The sequence below is a fragment of the Oppia nitens genome, unplaced genomic scaffold (genome assembly GCF_028296485.1).
Source record: "Oppia nitens isolate AA-2021 unplaced genomic scaffold, nextdenovo-longstitch-racon4-pilon3 scaffold1_pilon_pilon_pilon, whole genome shotgun sequence".
Classification (NCBI taxonomy): Eukaryota; Metazoa; Arthropoda; class Arachnida; order Sarcoptiformes; family Oppiidae; genus Oppia; species Oppia nitens.
Genome location: NW_026533199.1, coordinates 4,056,843 through 4,077,548, shown reverse-complemented (window position 1 = coordinate 4,077,548; position 20,706 = coordinate 4,056,843). Strand labels below are relative to the sequence as shown.

The following is a 20,706-nucleotide window of genomic DNA, read 5'->3' as shown; positions in this document are numbered from 1 at the left end:
AATTTTTTAATTCAATTTATTGTTTTACTATTTTGAATACATTTTATTAATTTGTTGTCTAAAACAATCCCTCAATAATTTCAGTTTCGGGATCGATATCAATGTCATAAAATGCAGGTCTAGTCGGCAAACCCGGCATTGTTGTGATCTAATTAAATCAAACAAATTTATATCATTATTTAATGTGTGAATATTTATATGTAATTAATTTATTAAGTTTAATAAAATTGCTAATATATACTAATTAAATCATTTTATTTTGTAAATAACAATAAAATTATGATTTATTTATATAAAATACAGACCTCAGCTGCCAATGGATACAGAAATCCGGCACCAATTGAAGCTCTGATGTCATTGACTGGGAATGTGAAGTCAGTGGGAACTCCTAAATGAATTGATATTAGTTATACATTTAGATTTAAAATTCAATTACCTTTTAGATTGGGATCGTGACTGAAGGATAGGTGTGTTTTGGCCACACAAATGGGTAGTTTTCCGTAACCAAGCGATTCATATAACTAATAGCATATTATATATGTGTAAGTATTGGTTAACTACTGTATTATTAATTAAAATAATAAAACTAATTAACATTACATCAATCTTTTGTTTGGCTAATGGACTGAACTCGACATCTTTAGCGCCATATATTTTCAGAGCTATGCTTTCAATCTTTTTCTGCATTTATCAAAACCCAAAAAAATATTTTAATTTATTATAACTTAATATTAAACATAAATTACTTGAATTGTATCATTCAAGTCATATGTAAACTTGACATTTGCTGAATTTGATTGTTGACATGCATTGATGACAGCCTGAGCCAAATTGACAGCTCCATCTCCTCCCTGAGCCCAATGATCAGCAATACTAGCATCAAAAGCTCCACTTTCTTTGGCCACTTTTTTAACGAGTTCCAACTCCTTGTCCGTATCGGTTGAAAATTTATTGACGGCCACAACTACAGGAAAGCCGTATTGCTTTGTAATTACATTGATGTGTGCCTTTAAATTGGATAAACCCTTATCCAGAAGCTCTAAGTTCTATAGAAATTAATTCATTAAATTACCGGTAATTATAATCAAATTGACTACAAAATTATAGGTATATATTTCTAACTTCTTCAATATATTCTTTGGGAAGTGTGGCACCGGGAGTCACATTGGGTCCGCCCCCGTGCATCTTAAGGGCTCTAATTGTGGCTACGAGTACAGCACAATCAGGGAATAAACCTAATTTATGAAAAGTTTTAATAGTATATTAAGTTGTATTTGTTTTAAACAAAATGTAATTATCAATCAAACCTGAAGTTCGAGACTTAATGTTTACAAATTTTTCAAAACCAATATCTGCACCGAAACCACATTCAGTCACTTTTGACAAATAGACACAATTATAGTAAGTATAATGTGATTGAAGAATAAATTTTAATTAAAAAAAGTTATGCTTACAAACAAATCCATCTTTTCCAACCAAATTCAATGCAATTTTGTCGGCTATTATCGATGAATTTCCGTGAGCTATGTTAGCAAATGGACCTATAGTTTAAACAAATTTATTTGATATCAAAAATTGTTTATTTTTATTATCATTTATTATAATCCAAACCGCAGTGAACTAAAACAGGAGTTCCTTCAAGTGATTGCATTAGAGTTGGTTTCAAAGCATCTAAACATTTATTTCATTTATTAATACTTTAAATAGTATTTTATAAATGTTTTATTTAGTATACCTTTAAGAAGTACCGCTACAGCACCGGTAACTCCTAAGTCATCACAAGTAATGGGAACAGGTTTTTCATCTTTAGAAAAGGCGACAACTATCCTACCGATGCGTTCCCGAGCATCGGCTAAGTTATCGCAAAGGGCCAGAATAGCCATGAGTTCACTCGCAACTGATATATCAAATTGAGTCTAATTTTATAGTAATTATTAGTTATTTAATTTATATATTTGATTGAAAATATACTTTTCTGGATAATCCCTTTTCAGTGGGTGCCTCCCCGACAGTTATTTTACGCAAATATCTATCGTTGACATCCAAAACTCTGTTCCAAGTGATAGAATCGGGATCTATATTAAGCCGAGCAAACTGTCCCTTTTGTTGTGGTGTCAACTCGTTTGGTGACAAATTGGTGGAAATTCCTAATTTTTCGAGTCGTCTCAATTGAATCGGCGAAAACACCCGCTTTTTGCCCGGCTTTACAGTATTAGATCATTGTTAGCAAATTACAAGAAAAACTGATAACAAATATTGATACTAACCCTTGTCGGCACAATTCGCGAGAACAGACCGATGTCTGATTGCGTCGATTCGTGGAATATTCGGGCATCGATTGCGGCCGACACCAGATTATTGGCCGCAGTTATTGCGTGGATATCACCTTTTAATCATATATATCAACCTTTAAATTATTAATACCATCCAAAACATCAATAATAAATAATACCCGTTAAATGCAAGTTAAATTCGTCCATTGGATTCACCTGTGAATATCCACCTCCAGCAGCACCTCCTAAAAGCTCAACATTATAACAAAATAAATAAACTGTTTTCAAGATTTATACCCTTAATTCCGAAAGTTGGTCCCTGACTGGGCTGTCTAATACAAGTAATAGCATTTCTATTGAAATTAGCTCCCAGTGCTTGCGATAATCCTAAAACAGTTGTACTTTTTCCTAATGAGTTTAAATAAAGTTAAACAATTGATTTAATAATATCAATATTACTATACCTTCTCCTAATGGTGTGGGTGTTATACCGGTAACGACAATATATTTGCCACGAACCGAGTCTTTGGTAAAATTGGGAACAGATTTTGTAATCTTTGCCTTATATTTACCATAAGAATCGAATTCAGATTCAGATAAACCAATTTCTTTGGCCAATTGGGTAATAGGTTTGCAGGGATGAGATCGAGCTATGGCTATATCACTAATAAAAACATTGAACAGATTGTAAATTTAAGTATAAAATAGTTTTTGTTGTTTAGTTTGAATTGTTGTCTCACTATATAAAGTTTAAATTTATGTAATTTATATATATTTTCTTTAGTTTAGATTATGTGTGGGATAATAATAACAATACTATCAAAACAATTAAATATGTTTAGTAATACAACAATTTCAATCTAAACTAAACAACATTTATAAATTTTACAATTTGTTATTTTACAAACCTGGGAACAGGTGTTTGTTTGTTTAATTTCAAATATTCAATATTCCATGAAGAGGTTTCTTGAGATGAAAGTGCCTAAAATTAATTTTATATTCCTATTGTTTTATATAATTGTTTATATATTATAATAAAATAAAAATTTACTTAATAAAAAATTTTGCTTAAAATTCTAAATATTACATAATACTGTTATCAATTTACAAACAAATAACATTATATAAATATTACTTACAGTATTATAATAAATAAGTAAACTATTTTTTATAATCAACATATTATCAGTATTTATAAAGTATTTTATAGATAATTTTAAAAATATTATATTAGTAATATAGTGCACTAAAAAGTTTACAAAAGTAAAAACAGTATATTTCCATTTTGATTATTATATCATATAGTATTATATATTATAATATTAATATTAACTAAAATTATATTTTTTCAAAAATTTATTTCAATAATAAATTCAATTATTTAAAAAGGCTTATTCCTATAATAATTAGTAAATAAATATATAATATTAATAACAATATTTTAAATTATCACATAATCAATTGTTTAAATTTAATAATATATTTACATAAATGGATTGTTTAATAATATTAGATATAAACATAATGTCACATAATTTTAAATCAATTTTGTATTGAAATACCTTAAATGATATATTAAATTTACTAAACATTTTACATATTTTAATTACAGAATACATTGCTAATTATTAATCATTTAAAAATAACTAAGATTTATTTAAAATACGATTAATAAAATAATTTAATTTATAGTACAAATCTGATGAAATATTTAGTTTGTTTATATCATAATACGATAATTTAAATTGAATTCATTGATTGAAATCATCTATTATGGGATTTGTTCAAAATTGTCATATTTTATATCAAAAATTATTTGACCAAACTCATATAAGTCAATTTAATTGGCCCAAATCATAATGTTAATTATAATTATTACTAAATATTAAATTAATAATGATAATTACAATTAGCAACCGTCTATTTGTGTAATATTAAATAACATTATAAAATTTAGTAAATTTGAAACTATTTATTTATTGAAGTTAAATGTTTTACATTTTACATAATTATTTTAGACAAAGACAAGTGACACAAACAACAAATTAATAAAACATACATTTTTTTTGTTAATTACAATAATTTCTTTATTGGTTTATAAATTGACAATAATTTTCATTTGATTTAATATCAATTACTTACAGCTTTTGCCGCATCAACCGTATTGCTTATGAGCATCGCTACTGTCATCGGACCGACACCTCCAGGAACTATATGTCAATTAATAGATTTATTTCATTTTATTTTAGTGTTTAATTCAAATTGTAAAAACCTGGAGTTATAGCGCCAGCAACTTGTTTGCACTCATCATAGTCGACATCACCGACAAGTCGTGAACCAGACTTTTTGGTTGCATCGGGAATGGATGTAATGCCACAATCAATAACAACAGCGCCTTTAAGGTGTTACACGTTTTTAATAATCACATTTAAACAACTATTTATGTATACCTGGTTTAATCCAATCCTTTTTAACCATCAATGGCTGTCCAATTGCAACAACAAGAATATCTGCCTTTTGAACGATTTCTTTAGTGTTCTTAGTCTTTGAGTGACAGATAGTGACCGTCGCGTTATTCCAGATAAGCAACTGAGCCATTGGTGACCCAACAATCTTACTGCGACCGATCACTACCGCATTAGCCCCTACGGTAAATGTAACAGTTTTAACAAAATCAATTAATCCTTATTTAAACTCTAACTGACCAGCAATTTGTACGCCAGCCCTCTTGATTAGTTCGAGACAACCGTATGGAGTACAGGGAGGATAACTGTTGCGTCCATCTACCTGTCCGTGCAATAGTTTACCCGCATTTTCGTCCGACAAACTAATCATTTATATCATATCATTTACAAAGTGTTCATTAAAAAATAATAATAATGGTTACCCGTCCACATCCTTATGCGGCGCAACTAAATTGGTTATCTTATCGGCATTTATGGTGTGTTCCGAATCAAATGGCAACTGAACTATAATGCCATGAATTGATTTATCTTTATTTAGTTCTTCTAACTTATGGATCAACTAAAGTAATGACAAAATAATTAATAAAACTTTTCAGAACACATGACTCAAATGACCTCATTTTCAGTGGTCGACTTCGACAGTTGGATGTGTTTGGCCTCAACGCCAACAGATTGGGCGTAGTTTTTCTTCATACGAATATAGACATTGGAGTCCTCTCTATTGCCGACCTGAAGGATGGCCAACACGGGTGCGATAGACAGTCGCTGCACTTCATCGCGAAGTTTGTTGCGAATCTGTTCCGACACTTCTTTACCACTGATCACTTGAGCCATATTGCGGACAATACCGGTGCTGTTGATTGTGATATGCAATCAAATAATAAAATTTAATAAAAGTTATCAAAAAATTTAACTCAAGTCTAAAAAATAAATAGTTACTAAAGTTTTAAAAAACTAGTTTCTTTGATAAATAGAGTTTATTTTATAAATTAAAATTATTTTTCACAAATATTGATTATTTTCAGACAAATCTGTTAAAACAACTATTTATGATTAGATTTGTAAAATACAGTAAATTTCAATATAATTATATATTAATCGAAAAACTATATATCGCAACAAATATTAGCAAATAACAAGTCATATAATTTTAAATTGAATGATATGAACGATTGAAAAATATCGACTAATATAACAGTAATTTTGCAAATCATTTGGAAAGTTGTTTATAAAATATAAGATCACTTTAGAGTTCAAGGATTATCTGATAAGAGTCTCTGATCCGACAAAAACTTGCCTCAAATGCCTCAAACCGTTGACAATCATTTCGATGGCAAAGCAGGGATAGCCTTGAATTGTTTCACTTAAGTATTCATACAATGAATTTTCAAATTATTTGATAAAAATATAATTTTTTGAATAACTATTAATATTATTATTAAGTTATGGATTTACAGCCATTAAGTTAAGAGTTTAATACTACTGTAAAAATCAAGTCTTATATCAATTTATCAATTGAATGACATTTTTAATTCAAAAAATTATAGTTATTTTACTAAAAATACAGGTTTTATATCTTCTTTTTTTTTAAAAAAAAATGTTAATTTATAGTTGAAATAAAATATATTTTAATGAAAACACTATGAGATTGTGATTAATAAAACAATTGTCATTACGAGTATTGCTCTAAAACTTTCAATTTTGTTTATATATTTTATGTCCAATTGTTTTAAATATTTCAAATGTTTATTTAATTCCAATTATTAGTCAAATATTGCATAAAATGTTTACAGTATTACATAAGCTATACTTATATTCAATTTATTATTACAATAATTATATAGAGATGTTTACTGTAAATACCGACAAACGGGAATTCATTGAAATTATTTTTTTTTTAATAACTAAATATTTTTGTACAGTTTATATTATAATAAAAAACTAAATATTATTTTTTTATATAACACAATTGATGCTTAAATTTAAATCATAATATTAATAAATTGATTTTTGTTAGTTAATTTAAACAAAAAGTTAATTTAATTTTACTTAAGCGTAACATTATATGATGAAGCAGAGTGTATATTATAATAATTTATATTATAACTAAATTTTAATTATGTTTAATTATTAAACAAATTTAATACACAAAGCAAAGTATCAGTAGATAAATTCAATATTTTTTTATATTAAATTAAAAATAAAGATTATATAAAATTCTGATATTTCTGGGAATTTCTGACTTAATTTTCAAATAAATATCGTTATGAATGACAAATGTGAACAGTTTGTGGTCACTGTTGTGGTGGCAATAATGGATGTAATCACTGATCAATTGCTGACATAATAAATAGTAATCGATGTGATCGTCGTAACAAAATCTGATTAAATGTATTTTTCGCAAATATTTCATTAAATTCAATGTTTGACAAAAAACTTCTGTCCGATCTTTAAGATCCTCAAAATGTACGACTAGTTTGCGGATAGTTGTGTGTTTGGCCACCAGTTCGTAGAAATGCCTAAAACATGTATTACAGTCACTAAACTCCAAGTGTTGTCTTTGATCTATAATACATCTGATGGCTGTCTTTCTCAGAATTAATGTCTTCATTGATTGAAATGATTTTAAAAGCCCTTCGAAGACCAAGACATCCATACAACAGAAATGAAGCAAAAGTGTCTCAACTTTAGGAAAACTAATCTTTTTATCGGTATTTCTATAGTTTAGAAACCAATGATATTTGAGTCCCAAATAAGTTAAGTTCTTTTGATTTTTAGCTAATTCTTCGAGTGATTTCCATTGATTTGTTTCTATTAATGAACTGAAAAGAAATGTCTTCAGATTCATTTGTTGGCCAATGATTTCAAGTGCCGGTGCATTAAATTGAGGAGTTATATAAAGTGTATCTATATTTTTGGCCCGACTATCGACCAAAAATTGGGCCAATTGTTCATCAAATCGTATGCTTCTATTGCATGGCGTATGGATGTGTAGAAATTGGACACTCGATGGCAACAATTTAAACAATTGAATGATACAATTTTTGGTCTCTAATGTAATCAATAATGTCTCCAATTGTGTCAAATTTTTAATACATTTGATTACATTTGGCGATTGTTTATCGCATATATAATAAAATCTCTTTAATCGCGAAGACAATAGTTGTCCCAATTGTTTGAACTCATATCGTGTGAACTCAACTGTATTGCAGCCAATAAAGAGTGTATCCAAGTGTTGAAACAAATTAACAAATGAAACAAACTTTTGATAATTTGGTGTATATTTAGCGAGTGATATATAACGAACTTTAGGAAACTGTTCCGATAGTCTGACAATCGTGTCTTCGTTATCTTCAAAAGTAAATCCTTCACTATCTGTCCGATTGAAACAATTCGTCGGTATCTTATAAATAGGATAAATGATTGGCTTATTTGCCAGATATCGGTTGTACTCAAGACATATGAAGTCATTGATGGCAATGGCTTCAATTTTATGTTGTGTCACATATTGACCGCACTGTCGAAACTGTTTGGACACCCGTTCCAGTCGTTTAATTTGATGACAATCCAAATATAACATAATTTCCATAAGTATATCATTGTTCATCACTTGTGACACTTTCTTAGTCGGACTGTCCTCTTGTTTATCACTATTGTTTGATGACATTACTGAATACCTAATGTTTTATTATACAGTATATGATAAAAGACTGTTTGAACAAAATTTACAAATATTTCTACAGTATTTCACGCGAAACATATACCGGTTATACTAAAAATTAAAATAATTATCATTACAATAATGCAATTTTCTTGAAACATTACCGGTTAATATTATTTATTGATATTGTTTAATGTGAAATTTTATATCATGTAAGTATTACGATAGCTTAATAATAATTATCGTAAAACATTTCATTTAAAATTGAATCTAGGTTAATTTTAATTACAATTTCTTTAATCATCTTTATTATGTTATACCATAATAAAGTGTATATAAAAAATATTGTGATTGTAATTGCTATACACGTACGGTATATTAAGTGTAACATCGTTTCAATAATGTAATAGAAAATATTTATTAAATTTTATACACAAATAAATAATTACTAGTAAAGCTAGTGTTAAGTTACAAAATAAAATATAATTTACTGTAATACACTATATTTAATGTAATGTAGAGTATAATTTAATATTAATACAAATAAAATACAGTATAGGATACGAGTATTACTGTATATTTGTTATAATGTTAATAATCACTTACCGTAAGATATTAATTACCGTAATTCAATCAATTGTTTATTAAATGATTGGTCTAATTGTGAAACTCGGGTCAATTGAGTTAATTCTTAAGTTGTTAACAACAGATATGACAATCACTAAAATATCGATCGCTTAGTCTTTATTAAGTTGTCGTTGATTTCGTTGTTTTTCACGAATTTGTTTCTCGATTTCGAATTGTCTTAAGTCTGATCTTTGAAGAAAAGCCTGTCTATCGACAAATGTATCTTTACTTTTGTTATGTTTTTTAAGCTCTTCTTCAATGCCTTCATTCTTCTTAAAGCTGTCCCAATCGTGAAAAGTCTTCTGCAAAACACTCATTTTAGATTTCTTTAATTGATCCACAAGACTGCCTAAACCCGCCGTTCTTTTTATTCCTCTGACATTAGTATTGTTGTCTGTCTGTTCACTCTTACTATTTGTCGATGAATTGGGAATCGATTTAACCTCAACTTCTTCTGTTACCTTAACTTCTTGACCGGCAAAGTCATACGTCTTGGTAACCGTTTGTTTGGTCATTGTTGTCGATATTTCACTTTTTTTGTTCAAACTATTTGATGGTTCATTCGTTGCGTCAGATTTTGGTAAATCTTTGCAAAACTCTTCCCAAATTGAGTCCTCCTTTTGTTTGATAACTTCTTCACTTATTTTTTCCTTATCTGTTGTTTGTGTCACTTCTATCCTGTTGTGAGTCCCATCTTCTGCATCATCGGAACAGCTGTCGTCTGTTTATCAGACAATACATTATATTAAACCTCAAGAAAGTAATAAACAAACAAAGACTTACCACTTAGGACCTCCTTTTCAGGCTTATAGTCAAAGTCATCGTTATCTTCATCAGAGTCGTCATCATTGGTGTTAAACAATTGATTAGACATATTGTGGTTAAAGAAGTGATAAACAAAGCAAACGTTTAAATCAAATGCAATTCAATACTAATGTTTGGAAAGCATTGAACACAACATTCAAAGTCAATGCCATTGAATGCCATTCAAAGTGTATGTCTTATGTGAACAACAATTGAATCATACATTTCATCAGAAAATAACGTATAAAACAATATATTGTATAATGAATACCCTATTGTTGTCATTATAGTGATTGCAATACAATTAGACTCATATTAATAGATATATTAATACAACTCTACTCATCGTTAATATAACGGAGTATATGAACGTAAGTATCAATTGAAACATATGTTGTATTAAATAAAGTATTTATTTATTAAACTAATTGTTTTGTTTGTATTAATCGATGATTTCCTCAAAATATTATTTATTTACAAAAATAGACCAAAATTTGTACTTTTATTCATATTTTACAAAATATTATCATTTCAGTCATCATTCAGTGATTAAAACTATAATTAATTAATAAAATTATCCAAATTTTACATATATTTTGTCATTTATTCAATCAATGGCTTAGTAAGTGTCAAATCATTAAAATTTTAATATTATTTGTATTGAAAAACAATTGATTTAATGAAAGCATTGAATGTTTTAATTACAAAAAGTGTTTGTATTTACAAATGCATTGAATTATAGCATCAATTGATTGAAGTATTTATTAGTCTCTTTCAGTGGTAGTGATGGGTAACACAAATACATCGACGACCTCGAAGAGAGACCGAACCTATTCGGTGGACAGCGCTTACGACCGACGGGAGTCCAGTAGTCCCGGTTCTCAGGACAACCGCACGTTTGAGTTTGTGGCCGGCGGTCGCAAAAAGCCAGTCTTATGCTATCAATCGTCGTCAGAATACGGACCCGAAGAGACCATCGATGAGTTCAATAAGGTTTGACAATATGTGGTATTTTGGGGGTTTTGGTCTATATTTGATGTAATATTATAGGGTCGGGTGAGAGCGTCGACCATTAGTGAAGGCGCCGCTATCAATGAAAATGCTTTACCAACTGTTTTCAAATGGGAAGGTATAATAACAAACTCTTTATTTACAGACATCTTTTTAACTAACTAATTATTGACAGGCGGTGGCAAAGAGGTGTTCATTACGGGAACATTCAGTGATTGGAAACCTATAAAGATGTGTCACTCACACGGAGACTTCGTGGCCATCATTGATGTACCAGAAGTATGTGCAACAATCAAGTGCTATAATTTATGAAACAACTAATATATCTGTTTATTAGGGAACACATAATTATAAGTTTGTCGTCGATGGTCAAGAAGTGGTGGATGAAAAAATATCCGTAGATGAAGACAAACAAAATAATGTAATTAACATTAAAAAGGGTGACTTTGAAGTATTTGAAGCACTGGCTATGGATTTGGCATCAAATAACAATAACGCAAATAATAATTACAATAATAACAATAATAATAATTCATCTTCTGGTTCACCTCCCGGTATGTAATGCTTAGAGTGATATAATTTACTAATTTAATAGTAAATAATAATGAATAATTGTAAACAGGTTCATATTCCCAAGAGTTGCCATCGAGAGCTACAGAATTTGGTAACAATGTCCAGATGTCAGGAGCCGGACCACCAATACTACCGCCGCACTTATTGCAAGTGATTCTCAACAATCCTAACGTTAACTTCTGTGAACCAACACTTCTTCCCCAACCAAATCATGTTATGCTAAATCATTTATACGCCCTCTCTATTAAGGTATCAAATATTTATTATTATTTATTATTAAAAACTAATAGCGTAATGATTAGATAAAGTTATAAATAGATTTAATAACAATTTTAATGATAGATATTTATAATGACTTTTCAAATATTAATGACATATAGGACGGTGTGATGGTATTGAGTGCAACACATCGCTATCGCAAGAAATATGTCACAACTTTACTCTATAAACCCATCTAATTATTATTATTTACTTTAATAATCAATTCATAATTTTTCATTAATTATGTAATCGTGTCATCTCTTGTTATTATTATTATTAACCACCAAATTAAACCCAAAATTAGTCTAACCTTTGGTCTGATAGTTAGTATCGTTATTGTCTACGATATTAATGTCACCCCTTTTCTGTAACATTTCAAACGCCTGTTGTGTCTGTGCAACGTTGAACCGATTTCGGGCTAAATTGTGGCGACAATAAAACCAATACATGAGTACAAAACCGGTGAAAGTAAAGACCGCTGTATTTGTGGCTTTAGACACACGACCTATAAAAGCGATACAATATATAAAACATTAATCAATTGTCATTAAGTCTCATATTAATAATTTTTGCCAATAAGTACCATAAAGTCTCTCTTTTAAGTTATAGTAATATTAACTAAGTTAAGAGATTTTGTATAAATCGACTTTTCAGAAAATAGTGAGAATTTACGGTACATTACATTAAATTTAAAATATAAATCAGAAATTAACTTTAAAAGCATTTATGGGTTAAGCGATTAAAATGATTAAAACGAGGATTTATATGTTTAGTTTTTTATTATAAATAAATCAACAAAAATATATTTCCTAAAAAAGGTTATATAACTTAACATTATTGTGAATTGTTTTTATTTTATTAGTAAAAACAAAATTTTGATTAAAATTAACACAACATATAATTATTGATTGTATATATAATATAAATGTATTAATTTTATCTTATAGTTTACCCAAAAAAACAACAAAAATGATAAAATGTTATATTTTTTGTTAAATCATTGATGAAATATATATAAATAAAATATAAATCAATTTATAGATAAACCGGTTGTATTACAGACATGTCAATAGATTTATTGATTTCATTAAATAAATATTCAAATAAATTATTATATCATTAATCACTTGACAAACCTTTATTTGTTAGGTGTGTCTCGACTACCGAAACACATTCAAAAAATGCTAACCTATTGTCCTAACAATAATCACTTACTGGTGGCCGTAAAAGTCATGAGTCCGCCGCCAACTCCAGCCAATAATCCGTAAAGAAATGACTCTTTAAAACAAGGGATTTGGTTGAGATTGCGACCGAAGAATAGAATCTGTTGAAGAGTTGACACAAAAATTAAATATTTAAATCAAATGCTAATCAAGTGTTATCTTTTATGGTGACATTGTGTGACCTCTTTATTGGGTTCATCGTCTTGAATGCCTTCAATAACAGTCGATGACTTGCTGTCCAACGGCATCACTGATGATAACTACTTTGACTAACAAATTATTTGGTCCTTTCATACAGTATGCATGTATTGCCTAATATAATGCTTGTTTACACCTAAGTTAGTGACTTACTGTACAGTCTGTACTACAAGTGCGGGCAAGAGGTGTCAGTGCTTACAAGTGATAAGCATCTGATAATTGAAACAAAGCCGGCTTTGACTGTCTGTCTGGATATCTGTCTCGTGAACCGGTTGTTTGAAGTCATTGAATCAGTTATGTGTTTGAAATCAATTCCGGTTCAAATCTTTCAAACTATTCATTTATTACACTATTGTCGAGTCAGCGATACGTTAGGCAGTGATGAGACTTTTATTTACTCTTTTGTAACATTAAAACACATTTATTAATAATACTGTTAAATAAAGTTTGTCATTATATAATAGTAATTAGCAATTAAATAGATTTTAAATAATTTTGACATTTAGTGCAAACAAATGACAAAATCTTTATATTTAAGTAATTATTTGTTCAGATCTAATGACCTTAAAGTGATTTATCATAAAAAATCAATACAAAAACTATGGTAAAGAAAATAGCATTCAATAAAATTAAGCGTATTATGAGTAATAAAATAATGACAATTAGATGACTGATAGACTGCCATTTAGTCGGCCTGTTGTGGCTCTTCCTCTTCGAATTCTCCCTCATCCTCAGCGGTCGCCTCTTGGTATTGTTGATACTCAGAGACCAAGTCATTCATATTGGATTCGGCTTCAGTGAACTCCATCTCATCCATACCCTCACCGGTATACCAATGAAGGAAAGCCTTACGTCTGAACATAGCTGTTGAATGTAAAAAATCATTAATTAAAAAGTCCTATAATTAGAGATAACAATACATACCAGTAAACTGTTCAGATATACGTTTAAACAGCTCTTGAATAGCAGTGCTGTTACCGATGAAAGTGGCCGACATCTTAAGTCCTCGCGGAGGGATATCACAGACAGCTGTCTTAACATTGTTGGGAATCCATTCAACAAAGTAAGAGCTGTTCTTATTCTGCACATTAAGCATCTGTTCGTCCACTTCTTTCATTGACATACGGCCTCTGAATACAGCAGCAACAGTCAGATATCGACCGTGTCGTGGATCGCATGCGGCCATCATGTTCTTCGAGTCAAACATTTGTTGAGTAAGTTCAGGAACGGTAAGTGCTCTGTATTGTTGTGAACCACGACTTGTCAATGGAGCAAATCCGGGCATAAAGAAGTGCAAACGTGGGAACGGAACCATATTCACAGCCAGTTTACGGAGATCAGCGTTAAGCTGTCCGGGGAATCGCAAGCATGTGGTCACACCTGACATTGTGGCCGACACTAAATGATTCAGATCACCATAGGTCGGGGTTGTCAACTTAAGGGTACGGAAACAGATATCATATAGGGCTTCGTTATCGATACAAAACGTTTCATCGGTGTTCTCAACCAATTGATGGACAGACAGAGTTGCATTATAGGGCTCGACCACAGTATCGGATACTTTAGGTGAGGGCACGACACTGAAAGTATTCATAATACGGTCGGGATATTCCTCCCGGATCTTTGAGATTAGAAGGGTTCCCATTCCAGAACCGGTTCCGCCACCCAATGAATGGGTCATTTGGAAACCCTGTAGACAATCGCAACCTTCGGCCTCTTTGCGGACTACATCTAAAACGGCATCAACCAGTTCGGCGCCTATACGAGACAAACATAATACCGCATTGCGTGTCAATTACTAATATATTATTCATTGCAGTCATAAAAAATCAATACAAATGACTCAAACAATGAGAATCAATAGTATTATCACAAATGAATTTGTAATGGCTTTACAAATGGCTATTAATAGCCATAGTTTTAATAAACAATAAAACAAACAATTAATATACAAAAAACAATACCTTCGGTGTAGTGTCCTTTAGCCCAGTTGTTACCGGCACCCGATTGTCCAAACACAAAGTTGTCGGGACGGAATAGTTGTCCAAAAGGTCCTGATCTAACCGAGTCCATAGTGCCGGGCTCGAGGTCAACGAGTACGGCTCGGGGGACATACTTGCCGTTTGAGGCCTCGTTGTAATAGACATTAATGCGCTCCAACTGTAGGTCACTATCTCCGTGATAACTGCCGGTCGGGTCGATGCCGTGTTCATCGCTTATAACTTCCCAAAACTTGGCTCCGATTTGATTACCGCATTGTCCGGCCTGAATGTGGACGATCTCACGCATTGTTTATTTAAATTTATTAACTTTTAGATACAAATCAATTAATAATTAGTTTATTAAATGTGTTGTCAATTGAAACCAACGCCCAATTGAACGACTAATACGTTAATAGTTAGACAATGAATGTTGTATTGAATGAACTGAAAAACTCAACGCTTTATATGCCTATAGAGTAGTAGTAATACTGTATTGCAGTCACTATAGAGACTCAGACTCTATGTATGTATTAATTGTATGGCAATTGTGTGGCAATTGTGTGGCAAATGGCGCGCAAAACACTGTCGACAAACTCAACGGTTGCCAAACACTGTACACGAATCACAGTTCAATCACTCATTCTATTTGACAATCAATAACGTATGAGTTGTAGTAACAAAACATATGACTTAAACAACAAAATGGTCTCAAAGTTATCACATTATTCATGTCATATATATGAGTCACTATTGGCACTAATGTTGTCCAATAGGAATGCTATGTAAATGTGTGTAACCAATGGTTACTAACCAATGGTTTCCATTTATTAGTCGAACGAGTGATTCACTTGACTTTCGAATACAAACATAATATTCATTCGTATTATTGTTTATCCAATCAATACAAACATTTGCTGACAAATAGGGTTTGTAATGATTCCCTCTTTCGTCTTGTTTTCCAAAAGTTCCCTATTTTTCTTGCTCTCTGGGAATTCCTAGTGAATCTATTTCCTTGTCTATTGAACCCTAAATAATATATTTTATTATAATGTTTGAAAAACAAATGTTATATTAAACTTTATTTTGAGTGGTATTCATAAATATTAAATTATTGTTTTTATTAAATTATTAAATGTAATCAAAATATTAAAATCTTTGTACTATTTATTATAATAATATAAATTATATATTCCCTTCTAACGAGTTAGAGAGGGAAAAATTGGAGGTATTTTATTAGGGAACTTCCCTCTCTTGGGAATCATTACAAACCCTATTTGACAAAACACATCAAACTTGAGTTCGACTAAACATTTCAATGCATTCAATACTTAAACAACTTTTTAGTTATTTTTTTTAAATGATTTTTGTTTTGAATGAAAGGATTTTTTAAATAGTTTTTTAAGTTTTTTTTAATTATTTTTTTTATTATTAGATTTTCATTAATATCTAACGCAATAATTATTAAACAAAAATAAGACAATTATTAAATCATTTGACAAATTAGTGCCAAAACATTGTATAACATTTGCATCAATTGTTTTCTACAAAAAAAAGTTAACAAAAAGGAAACAAAATTTAATAATAAATGAAAATTAATTAAATATTCAGTAAAATTGCATAACATTTGATGGTAATGGCAGATGAAGACACTGACGATTACATGAATGGTATAACATTTGTGACGGCAATTGAGAAACGATATATCGAGACATGTATTATACCGAAAGATGTCCTCCATTTGCCGCAAACCGATGGTCACCAACGGACCATTGAATTAGTCGGCTTTGAGAAGACATTCGAGCGATTGAATGAAGTGGTTGTCTCACACATGAAGATCATTGCCAGTGGTAATGATTGCCATCGTCTGAGATCAGTATTAAGTCAAACAAAGACATTGGTTTTGTCGAATAACTGGTTAACCGATTGGATGGAAGTGTTTAAGATTGTGGTTAATATGGAAATGTTGACGGATTTGGTTTTGAGTCACAATAAGTTGAAACTTCCGACTGAAGAACAGCTGTTGGATGAGTCGTTGAAATCAATCAAAACTTTAATCATTGATAATATTAATTACAATTGGCATAACATCTTATATTGTTGTCAAATGTGGCCAAGTATTGAAAGATTGGACTTATGGGGCAATTGTATTAGTCAACTGTCCTCTCCTAAGGGCTTAATCTTTAATCATTTGAATTATCTGAGTCTTTGCAATAATAACATCGAAGATTGGCTTCAAGTTTGTAAATTAGGAGAACTGCAAGAGTAATGTCATTATAAATATATTAGTTATAATTATTTATAAATTTACGTAATATTTTGAATTTAATTTGATTTCAGACTTAAGACATTAGACGTTTCCGATTGTAATTTAAGGCAAATTTGTTTTAGAGATGTTGTAGTCAATCAAAAGACACTACTGTTTCCACAATTAGAGTATCTTCTTATAAGTAATAATAGGCTGAATGAGTGGCGAGATATCGCTGAACTCAATAAACTACAAAAACTACAGAATCTGTTCATTAAAAATAATCCAGTCTTTGATAACGAAAAATATGATACAAATTTCAATTTCATATTATCTCGTATTGAAGGACTCAAAGTTTTAAATCGTGAAAATGTAATTTATTTAAAACTAAAAATTTTAAAGTTTATTTAATTTAAATATAATAACTAAACTGTATTTTTATTTAAATTAAGATATCAGAAGCGATGAGAAGAGATTCAGAGATAGCATACTTAAGAAGAATGTATAAAAACTATGATATTATTAAAAGATTAGAAAATGAAAATAAATTGATTGAATTTATAGAAGAAAATCCTACTTTTGAGTCAATTTTAGCCAAATTGGGTACTCCTTATGGTTTTGAAAATCTTTCTAAAAAAGAAATGGAAAGAAAAAAGTTTTTCAGTGAGTTTTTTGTTGACTTACCGATAGGTTTTAAAATTTATTAATTATTGCATATATTTAATATTTACCCAAAAAACTAGACATAAAACTGAGAAATCCTTTTGATAATAAAATGGAGATCGAAAAGAAAATACCCGGTATTTTAACCAAACATTTGATTTTTATTTAAAATGAATTTTTAAAAATTATTTACAATTAATTTTTTTAGCTTCAATTACAATAATTAATTTGAAAACAATTGTTCGCAAACTGTTTGATATCGATTACAATTATGATTTTAATCTTATATGGACTTCAAAGGTTTGTGAACTCAAAATATTTGATGAAAATTAGAAAAAAAATAATTTTTATAATATATGGAAATGTATGTTATATTTACAGGATTTTGAGTGTCCTCTCGATAAGGAATCGCAAAATCTAAACTACTATTCTATTGAAAATGGAGACACTATTTTGGTTAATATAGATTAACTGTCAATTACGTGATTAATTATAGTCATATTTTTTATAAATATATTTTTACTAAACTCAGCTCACATTTGCTGTAAATGATGTGCGAAAATATAATAATTAATTTGTTACTAAAAAATCAATTTGTTTTTCTTATCATTTTAATAAAATTACTTTTAAATTTACTAATCAAATAATATATTCTAATTTACTTAGTTTTATTGGCACTGCCTATTAGTTCATTATGCATACAATTGTTTATTTGACACTTTGTGTTTAGCACTTTATTTACAGTATAATAAAAATTTTACTTAAAACTTATATAATAAACTCCTAAATAAATTATGTTTGACCTGAAAATTGTTTTGTATAAATAAGACAAATTCGTTTTGTAACTATTGTATAGTAAGGCAGCAATAATATAGTTATGATAATAACGATAAAAAGAAATATACGGTAATAAAAAATACTAAATTACTATTCGTTTCATTTTTAGTTTTTTTGGACAATCAATTAGTTTAACTTTAAATTTGTGGTTAAAGTTTGTTTTTGATCACATCATGTTCTGTGCTTTCGTTGGCCACCTGTTCTCTGATGGACTCTTCCAGAGCGACAGGTATGAGAAACTCTTTGGGAAGACAACGTTCAAGGAATGGCACACACGTCGAGATATACGCCAATCGATTGATCCACGAAGGGATCGATTTACCAGAAAGCGTCTGTATATACAATATATCAATTTTATCACAATTTATGTTATATATTGTATATTCTTTAATTAGCACTAATTATTTCCATACCTTTACCAACGCTTCGGTAAAATGGTTGCAATTTCTGTGTAAAAGATGATATTTATCTCCTTTGTATTCGTTACCCATTTCGTGGATTATTTGATTAATATCTTCTCGACTGAAATCAGTGTAACCGATAAGCAACGACTCTCTGATGTTAACAAACCAATTGACAATTCATTAGAAAATAAATATTAATTCAACTGAAGTCCAATTAATCAAACATTACTTGAATTTAAAGGTTTCCTCTCCGAGTGCTTCAACATCTTTGGGTTCAATCTCGAAGATTCCCGAAAAATTAAAGGGATGTCCGCCGTAGGCATACTCTGGACATCAAATAATTGACAAGAAATTTAATTATCAATCATATTATTCATTTAATTTTTTTAAAATGTATTTATAGTAAATTTACTGTATATCATATATTATTAAATAAAATATAATATCATATATGATATAATATATTATTTATATTCAAATCAACCTTCAAATACATACCTGAGTCGTATATATGGACACCTGAGTGATAGATACCGATACCCAATGAAGTCGTGTATTGATTTATAGATGCCTTTAATGGTAAGACAATTATTTGGATTAATAAAATATAAAGTGGTCATCAATTTATCGGTAAATACTATACCATATCGTAAGTGTTGACAATAACGGCCTGTCGTGCCATAACTGTTTGACAATAATGAGTGGACACAATTTGACAATAAATTTAACGATAAAATATATCAAATAATTTGAATTACAATTTAATTGCGAAATTTGGTCTCAAAAATGGGAAAAACAAATAAAAAGATGGCTTTAATTGATGAGAAAATGAGTGAAACAAAAAAATAAATGACAATAATTAGGGAAATGTTGGACACAAACACACAATTGAAATAAGTTTTATCAATAAATGTGTCAAATCATGGGTTCAATTGTTTTATGCATTAATTATAATAAAATAATTATAAATAATAATTGAATCTATAATTCAATTCAAATGTTTACAAAACAAAAGACTGTTTACTATTTAGTCTGTATTTCACTGTTTATAAGAGTCATCTGATTGTCAATAATGAGAGACAGAGAGAGAGAGTGTGTGTAAAGTAAAGTGTATTTAAATATTTGATTCATTCATTCAATAACATTGTTGTCTGTGATTCATATAATAAAATTAGTTACAGTTTTCATATTTATAATTACAAATACATTTTAATTCAATGTCTTTTACATTAAATAAAATTCTAAATAAATATTATATTTATTTTTATGTTTTTTTTTGTTTTTTGTTAAGTTTTTTAAGTTAGTCTTAAAGCCTTAGAGCTAATAATAACTAATAAAATTAGATTTTATAATAATTTTGATATAAATATATCTACAGTAGTAAAAAATATTTTATACAGTAGTATATATTAATTAAAATTCTACAAATAAACTAATTATAATATTTATGTAAGAATAATATTGAATATATTAAACTAA

General features: G+C 29.3%; 8 protein-coding genes across 10 annotated transcripts; 2 read left to right on the top strand and 6 right to left on the bottom strand.

The window, feature by feature from the left end:
• Window positions 1–4: 4 nt before the first annotated feature.
• Window positions 5–5,777, bottom strand: LOC128952827 (C-1-tetrahydrofolate synthase, cytoplasmic-like). The gene is made up of 22 exons (XM_054298277.1): window positions 5,354–5,777; window positions 5,161–5,297; window positions 4,979–5,100; window positions 4,724–4,918; window positions 4,546–4,668; window positions 4,416–4,483; window positions 3,182–3,255; window positions 2,738–2,937; window positions 2,571–2,681; window positions 2,453–2,518; window positions 2,268–2,386; window positions 1,972–2,202; window positions 1,736–1,916; window positions 1,612–1,671; window positions 1,455–1,541; window positions 1,308–1,376; window positions 1,123–1,235; window positions 747–1,046; window positions 601–681; window positions 437–521; window positions 306–388; window positions 5–148 (listed from the first exon to the last, which is right to left on the bottom strand). Exons 1-22 carry the CDS (start codon window positions 5,570–5,572, stop codon window positions 59–61), a joined length of 2,814 nt encoding a protein of 937 aa, XP_054154252.1. The 5' UTR covers window positions 5,573–5,777; the 3' UTR covers window positions 5–58.
• LOC128952833 (craniofacial development protein 1-like) lies at window positions 5,581–10,005 on the bottom strand. Its single transcript, XM_054298285.1, has 3 exons — window positions 9,810–10,005; window positions 9,006–9,747; window positions 5,581–5,591 (listed from the first exon to the last, which is right to left on the bottom strand). The coding sequence occupies exons 1-2, from the start codon at window positions 9,898–9,900 to the stop codon at window positions 9,137–9,139; spliced, it is 702 nt and encodes a 233-aa protein (XP_054154260.1). The 5' UTR covers window positions 9,901–10,005; the 3' UTR covers window positions 5,581–5,591; window positions 9,006–9,136.
• LOC128966295 (uncharacterized) lies at window positions 6,933–8,448 on the bottom strand. Its single transcript, XM_054313140.1, has one exon. The coding sequence runs from the start codon at window positions 8,403–8,405 to the stop codon at window positions 6,933–6,935; it is 1,473 nt and encodes a 490-aa protein (XP_054169115.1). The 5' UTR covers window positions 8,406–8,448.
• A 152-nt stretch (window positions 10,006–10,157) lies between the features above and the next one.
• On the top strand, window positions 10,158–12,321 carry LOC128952828 (5'-AMP-activated protein kinase subunit beta-1-like). Of its 3 annotated transcripts, none has more exons than XM_054298279.1 (7): window positions 10,158–10,201; window positions 10,599–10,823; window positions 10,881–10,959; window positions 11,017–11,120; window positions 11,179–11,395; window positions 11,464–11,663; window positions 11,795–12,321. In XM_054298279.1, exons 1-7 carry the CDS (start codon window positions 10,196–10,198, stop codon window positions 11,870–11,872), a joined length of 909 nt encoding a protein of 302 aa, XP_054154254.1. In that variant the 5' UTR covers window positions 10,158–10,195; the 3' UTR covers window positions 11,873–12,321. The 3 variants fall into 3 exon arrangements, with proteins under 3 accessions (XP_054154254.1, XP_054154255.1, XP_054154253.1); XM_054298280.1 differs by lacking the exon at window positions 10,158–10,201 and adding an exon at window positions 10,322–10,452; XM_054298278.1 differs by lacking the exon at window positions 10,158–10,201 and adding an exon at window positions 10,524–10,542.
• On the bottom strand, window positions 11,981–13,260 carry LOC128966292 (cytochrome c oxidase assembly protein COX20, mitochondrial-like). The gene is made up of 3 exons (XM_054313139.1): window positions 13,081–13,260; window positions 12,891–12,999; window positions 11,981–12,180 (listed from the first exon to the last, which is right to left on the bottom strand). The coding sequence occupies exons 1-3, from the start codon at window positions 13,144–13,146 to the stop codon at window positions 11,981–11,983; spliced, it is 375 nt and encodes a 124-aa protein (XP_054169114.1). The 5' UTR covers window positions 13,147–13,260.
• A 248-nt stretch (window positions 13,261–13,508) lies between these two features.
• Window positions 13,509–15,391, bottom strand: LOC128952831 (tubulin beta chain). Its single transcript, XM_054298282.1, has 3 exons — window positions 15,061–15,391; window positions 14,021–14,854; window positions 13,509–13,960 (listed from the first exon to the last, which is right to left on the bottom strand). The coding sequence occupies exons 1-3, from the start codon at window positions 15,383–15,385 to the stop codon at window positions 13,782–13,784; spliced, it is 1,338 nt and encodes a 445-aa protein (XP_054154257.1). The 5' UTR covers window positions 15,386–15,391; the 3' UTR covers window positions 13,509–13,781.
• A 1,237-nt stretch (window positions 15,392–16,628) lies between these two features.
• LOC128966291 (tubulin-specific chaperone E-like) lies at window positions 16,629–18,980 on the top strand. Its single transcript, XM_054313138.1, has 8 exons — window positions 16,629–17,340; window positions 17,416–17,695; window positions 17,776–17,830; window positions 17,888–17,986; window positions 18,067–18,123; window positions 18,195–18,286; window positions 18,368–18,442; window positions 18,933–18,980. The coding sequence occupies exons 1-8, from the start codon at window positions 16,706–16,708 to the stop codon at window positions 18,951–18,953; spliced, it is 1,314 nt and encodes a 437-aa protein (XP_054169113.1). The 5' UTR covers window positions 16,629–16,705; the 3' UTR covers window positions 18,954–18,980.
• On the bottom strand, window positions 18,673–20,096 carry LOC128952834 (deubiquitinase DESI2-like). The gene is made up of 5 exons (XM_054298286.1): window positions 19,871–20,096; window positions 19,726–19,798; window positions 19,457–19,553; window positions 19,237–19,378; window positions 18,673–19,155 (listed from the first exon to the last, which is right to left on the bottom strand). The coding sequence occupies exons 1-5, from the start codon at window positions 19,907–19,909 to the stop codon at window positions 18,973–18,975; spliced, it is 534 nt and encodes a 177-aa protein (XP_054154261.1). The 5' UTR covers window positions 19,910–20,096; the 3' UTR covers window positions 18,673–18,972.
• Window positions 20,097–20,706: the final 610 nt, after the last annotated feature.

Coding starts and splice junctions, on each gene's coding strand:
- LOC128952831 (XM_054298282.1), bottom strand. CDS start 15,385: ATGCGTGAGATCGTCCACATTCAGGCCGGACAATGCGGTAATCAAATC. Junction 14,855..15,060: donor TAAAGGACACTACACCGAAG/GTATTGTTTTTT, acceptor TGTCTCGTATAG/GCGCCGAACTGGTTGATGCC. Junction 13,961..14,020: donor TATATCTGAACAGTTTACTG/GTATGTATTGTT, acceptor TACATTCAACAG/CTATGTTCAGACGTAAGGCT.
- LOC128952834 (XM_054298286.1), bottom strand. CDS start 19,909: ATGGCACGACAGGCCGTTATTGTCAACACTTACGATATG. Junction 19,799..19,870: donor TTGTCAACACTTACGATATG/GTATAGTATTTA, acceptor TTACCATTAAAG/GCATCTATAAATCAATACAC. Junction 19,156..19,236: donor TTACCGAAGCGTTGGTAAAG/GTATGGAAATAA, acceptor TTGTATATACAG/ACGCTTTCTGGTAAATCGAT.
- LOC128966292 (XM_054313139.1), bottom strand. CDS start 13,146: ATGCCGTTGGACAGCAAGTCATCGACTGTTATTGAAGGCATTCAAGAC. Junction 13,000..13,080: donor ACGATGAACCCAATAAAGAG/GTCACACAATGT, acceptor ACTCTTCAACAG/ATTCTATTCTTCGGTCGCAA. Junction 12,181..12,890: donor CATGACTTTTACGGCCACCA/GTAAGTGATTAT, acceptor TCGCTTTTATAG/GTCGTGTGTCTAAAGCCACA.
- LOC128952828 (XM_054298279.1), top strand. Junction 11,121..11,178: donor CCATCATTGATGTACCAGAA/GTATGTGCAACA, acceptor TCTGTTTATTAG/GGAACACATAATTATAAGTT. Junction 11,664..11,794: donor TATACGCCCTCTCTATTAAG/GTATCAAATATT, acceptor AATGACATATAG/GACGGTGTGATGGTATTGAG.
- LOC128952833 (XM_054298285.1), bottom strand. CDS start 9,900: ATGTCTAATCAATTGTTTAACACCAATGATGACGACTCTGATGAAGAT. Junction 9,748..9,809: donor TGAAAAGGAGGTCCTAAGTG/GTAAGTCTTTGT, acceptor TCTGATAAACAG/ACGACAGCTGTTCCGATGAT.
- LOC128966295 (XM_054313140.1), bottom strand. CDS start 8,405: ATGTCATCAAACAATAGTGATAAACAAGAGGACAGTCCGACTAAGAAA.
- LOC128952827 (XM_054298277.1), bottom strand. CDS start 5,572: ATGGCTCAAGTGATCAGTGGTAAAGAAGTGTCGGAACAGATTCGCAAC. Junction 4,484..4,545: donor TGCTGGCGCTATAACTCCAG/GTTTTTACAATT, acceptor ATTGACATATAG/TTCCTGGAGGTGTCGGTCCG. Junction 1,542..1,611: donor TCCTGTTTTAGTTCACTGCG/GTTTGGATTATA, acceptor TTTAAACTATAG/GTCCATTTGCTAACATAGCT.
- LOC128966291 (XM_054313138.1), top strand. CDS start 16,706: ATGGTAATGGCAGATGAAGACACTGACGATTACATGAATGGTATAACA. Junction 17,341..17,415: donor AAATTAGGAGAACTGCAAGA/GTAATGTCATTA, acceptor ATTTGATTTCAG/ACTTAAGACATTAGACGTTT. Junction 17,831..17,887: donor ATACTTAAGAAGAATGTATA/AAAACTATGATA, acceptor TTGAATTTATAG/AAGAAAATCCTACTTTTGAG.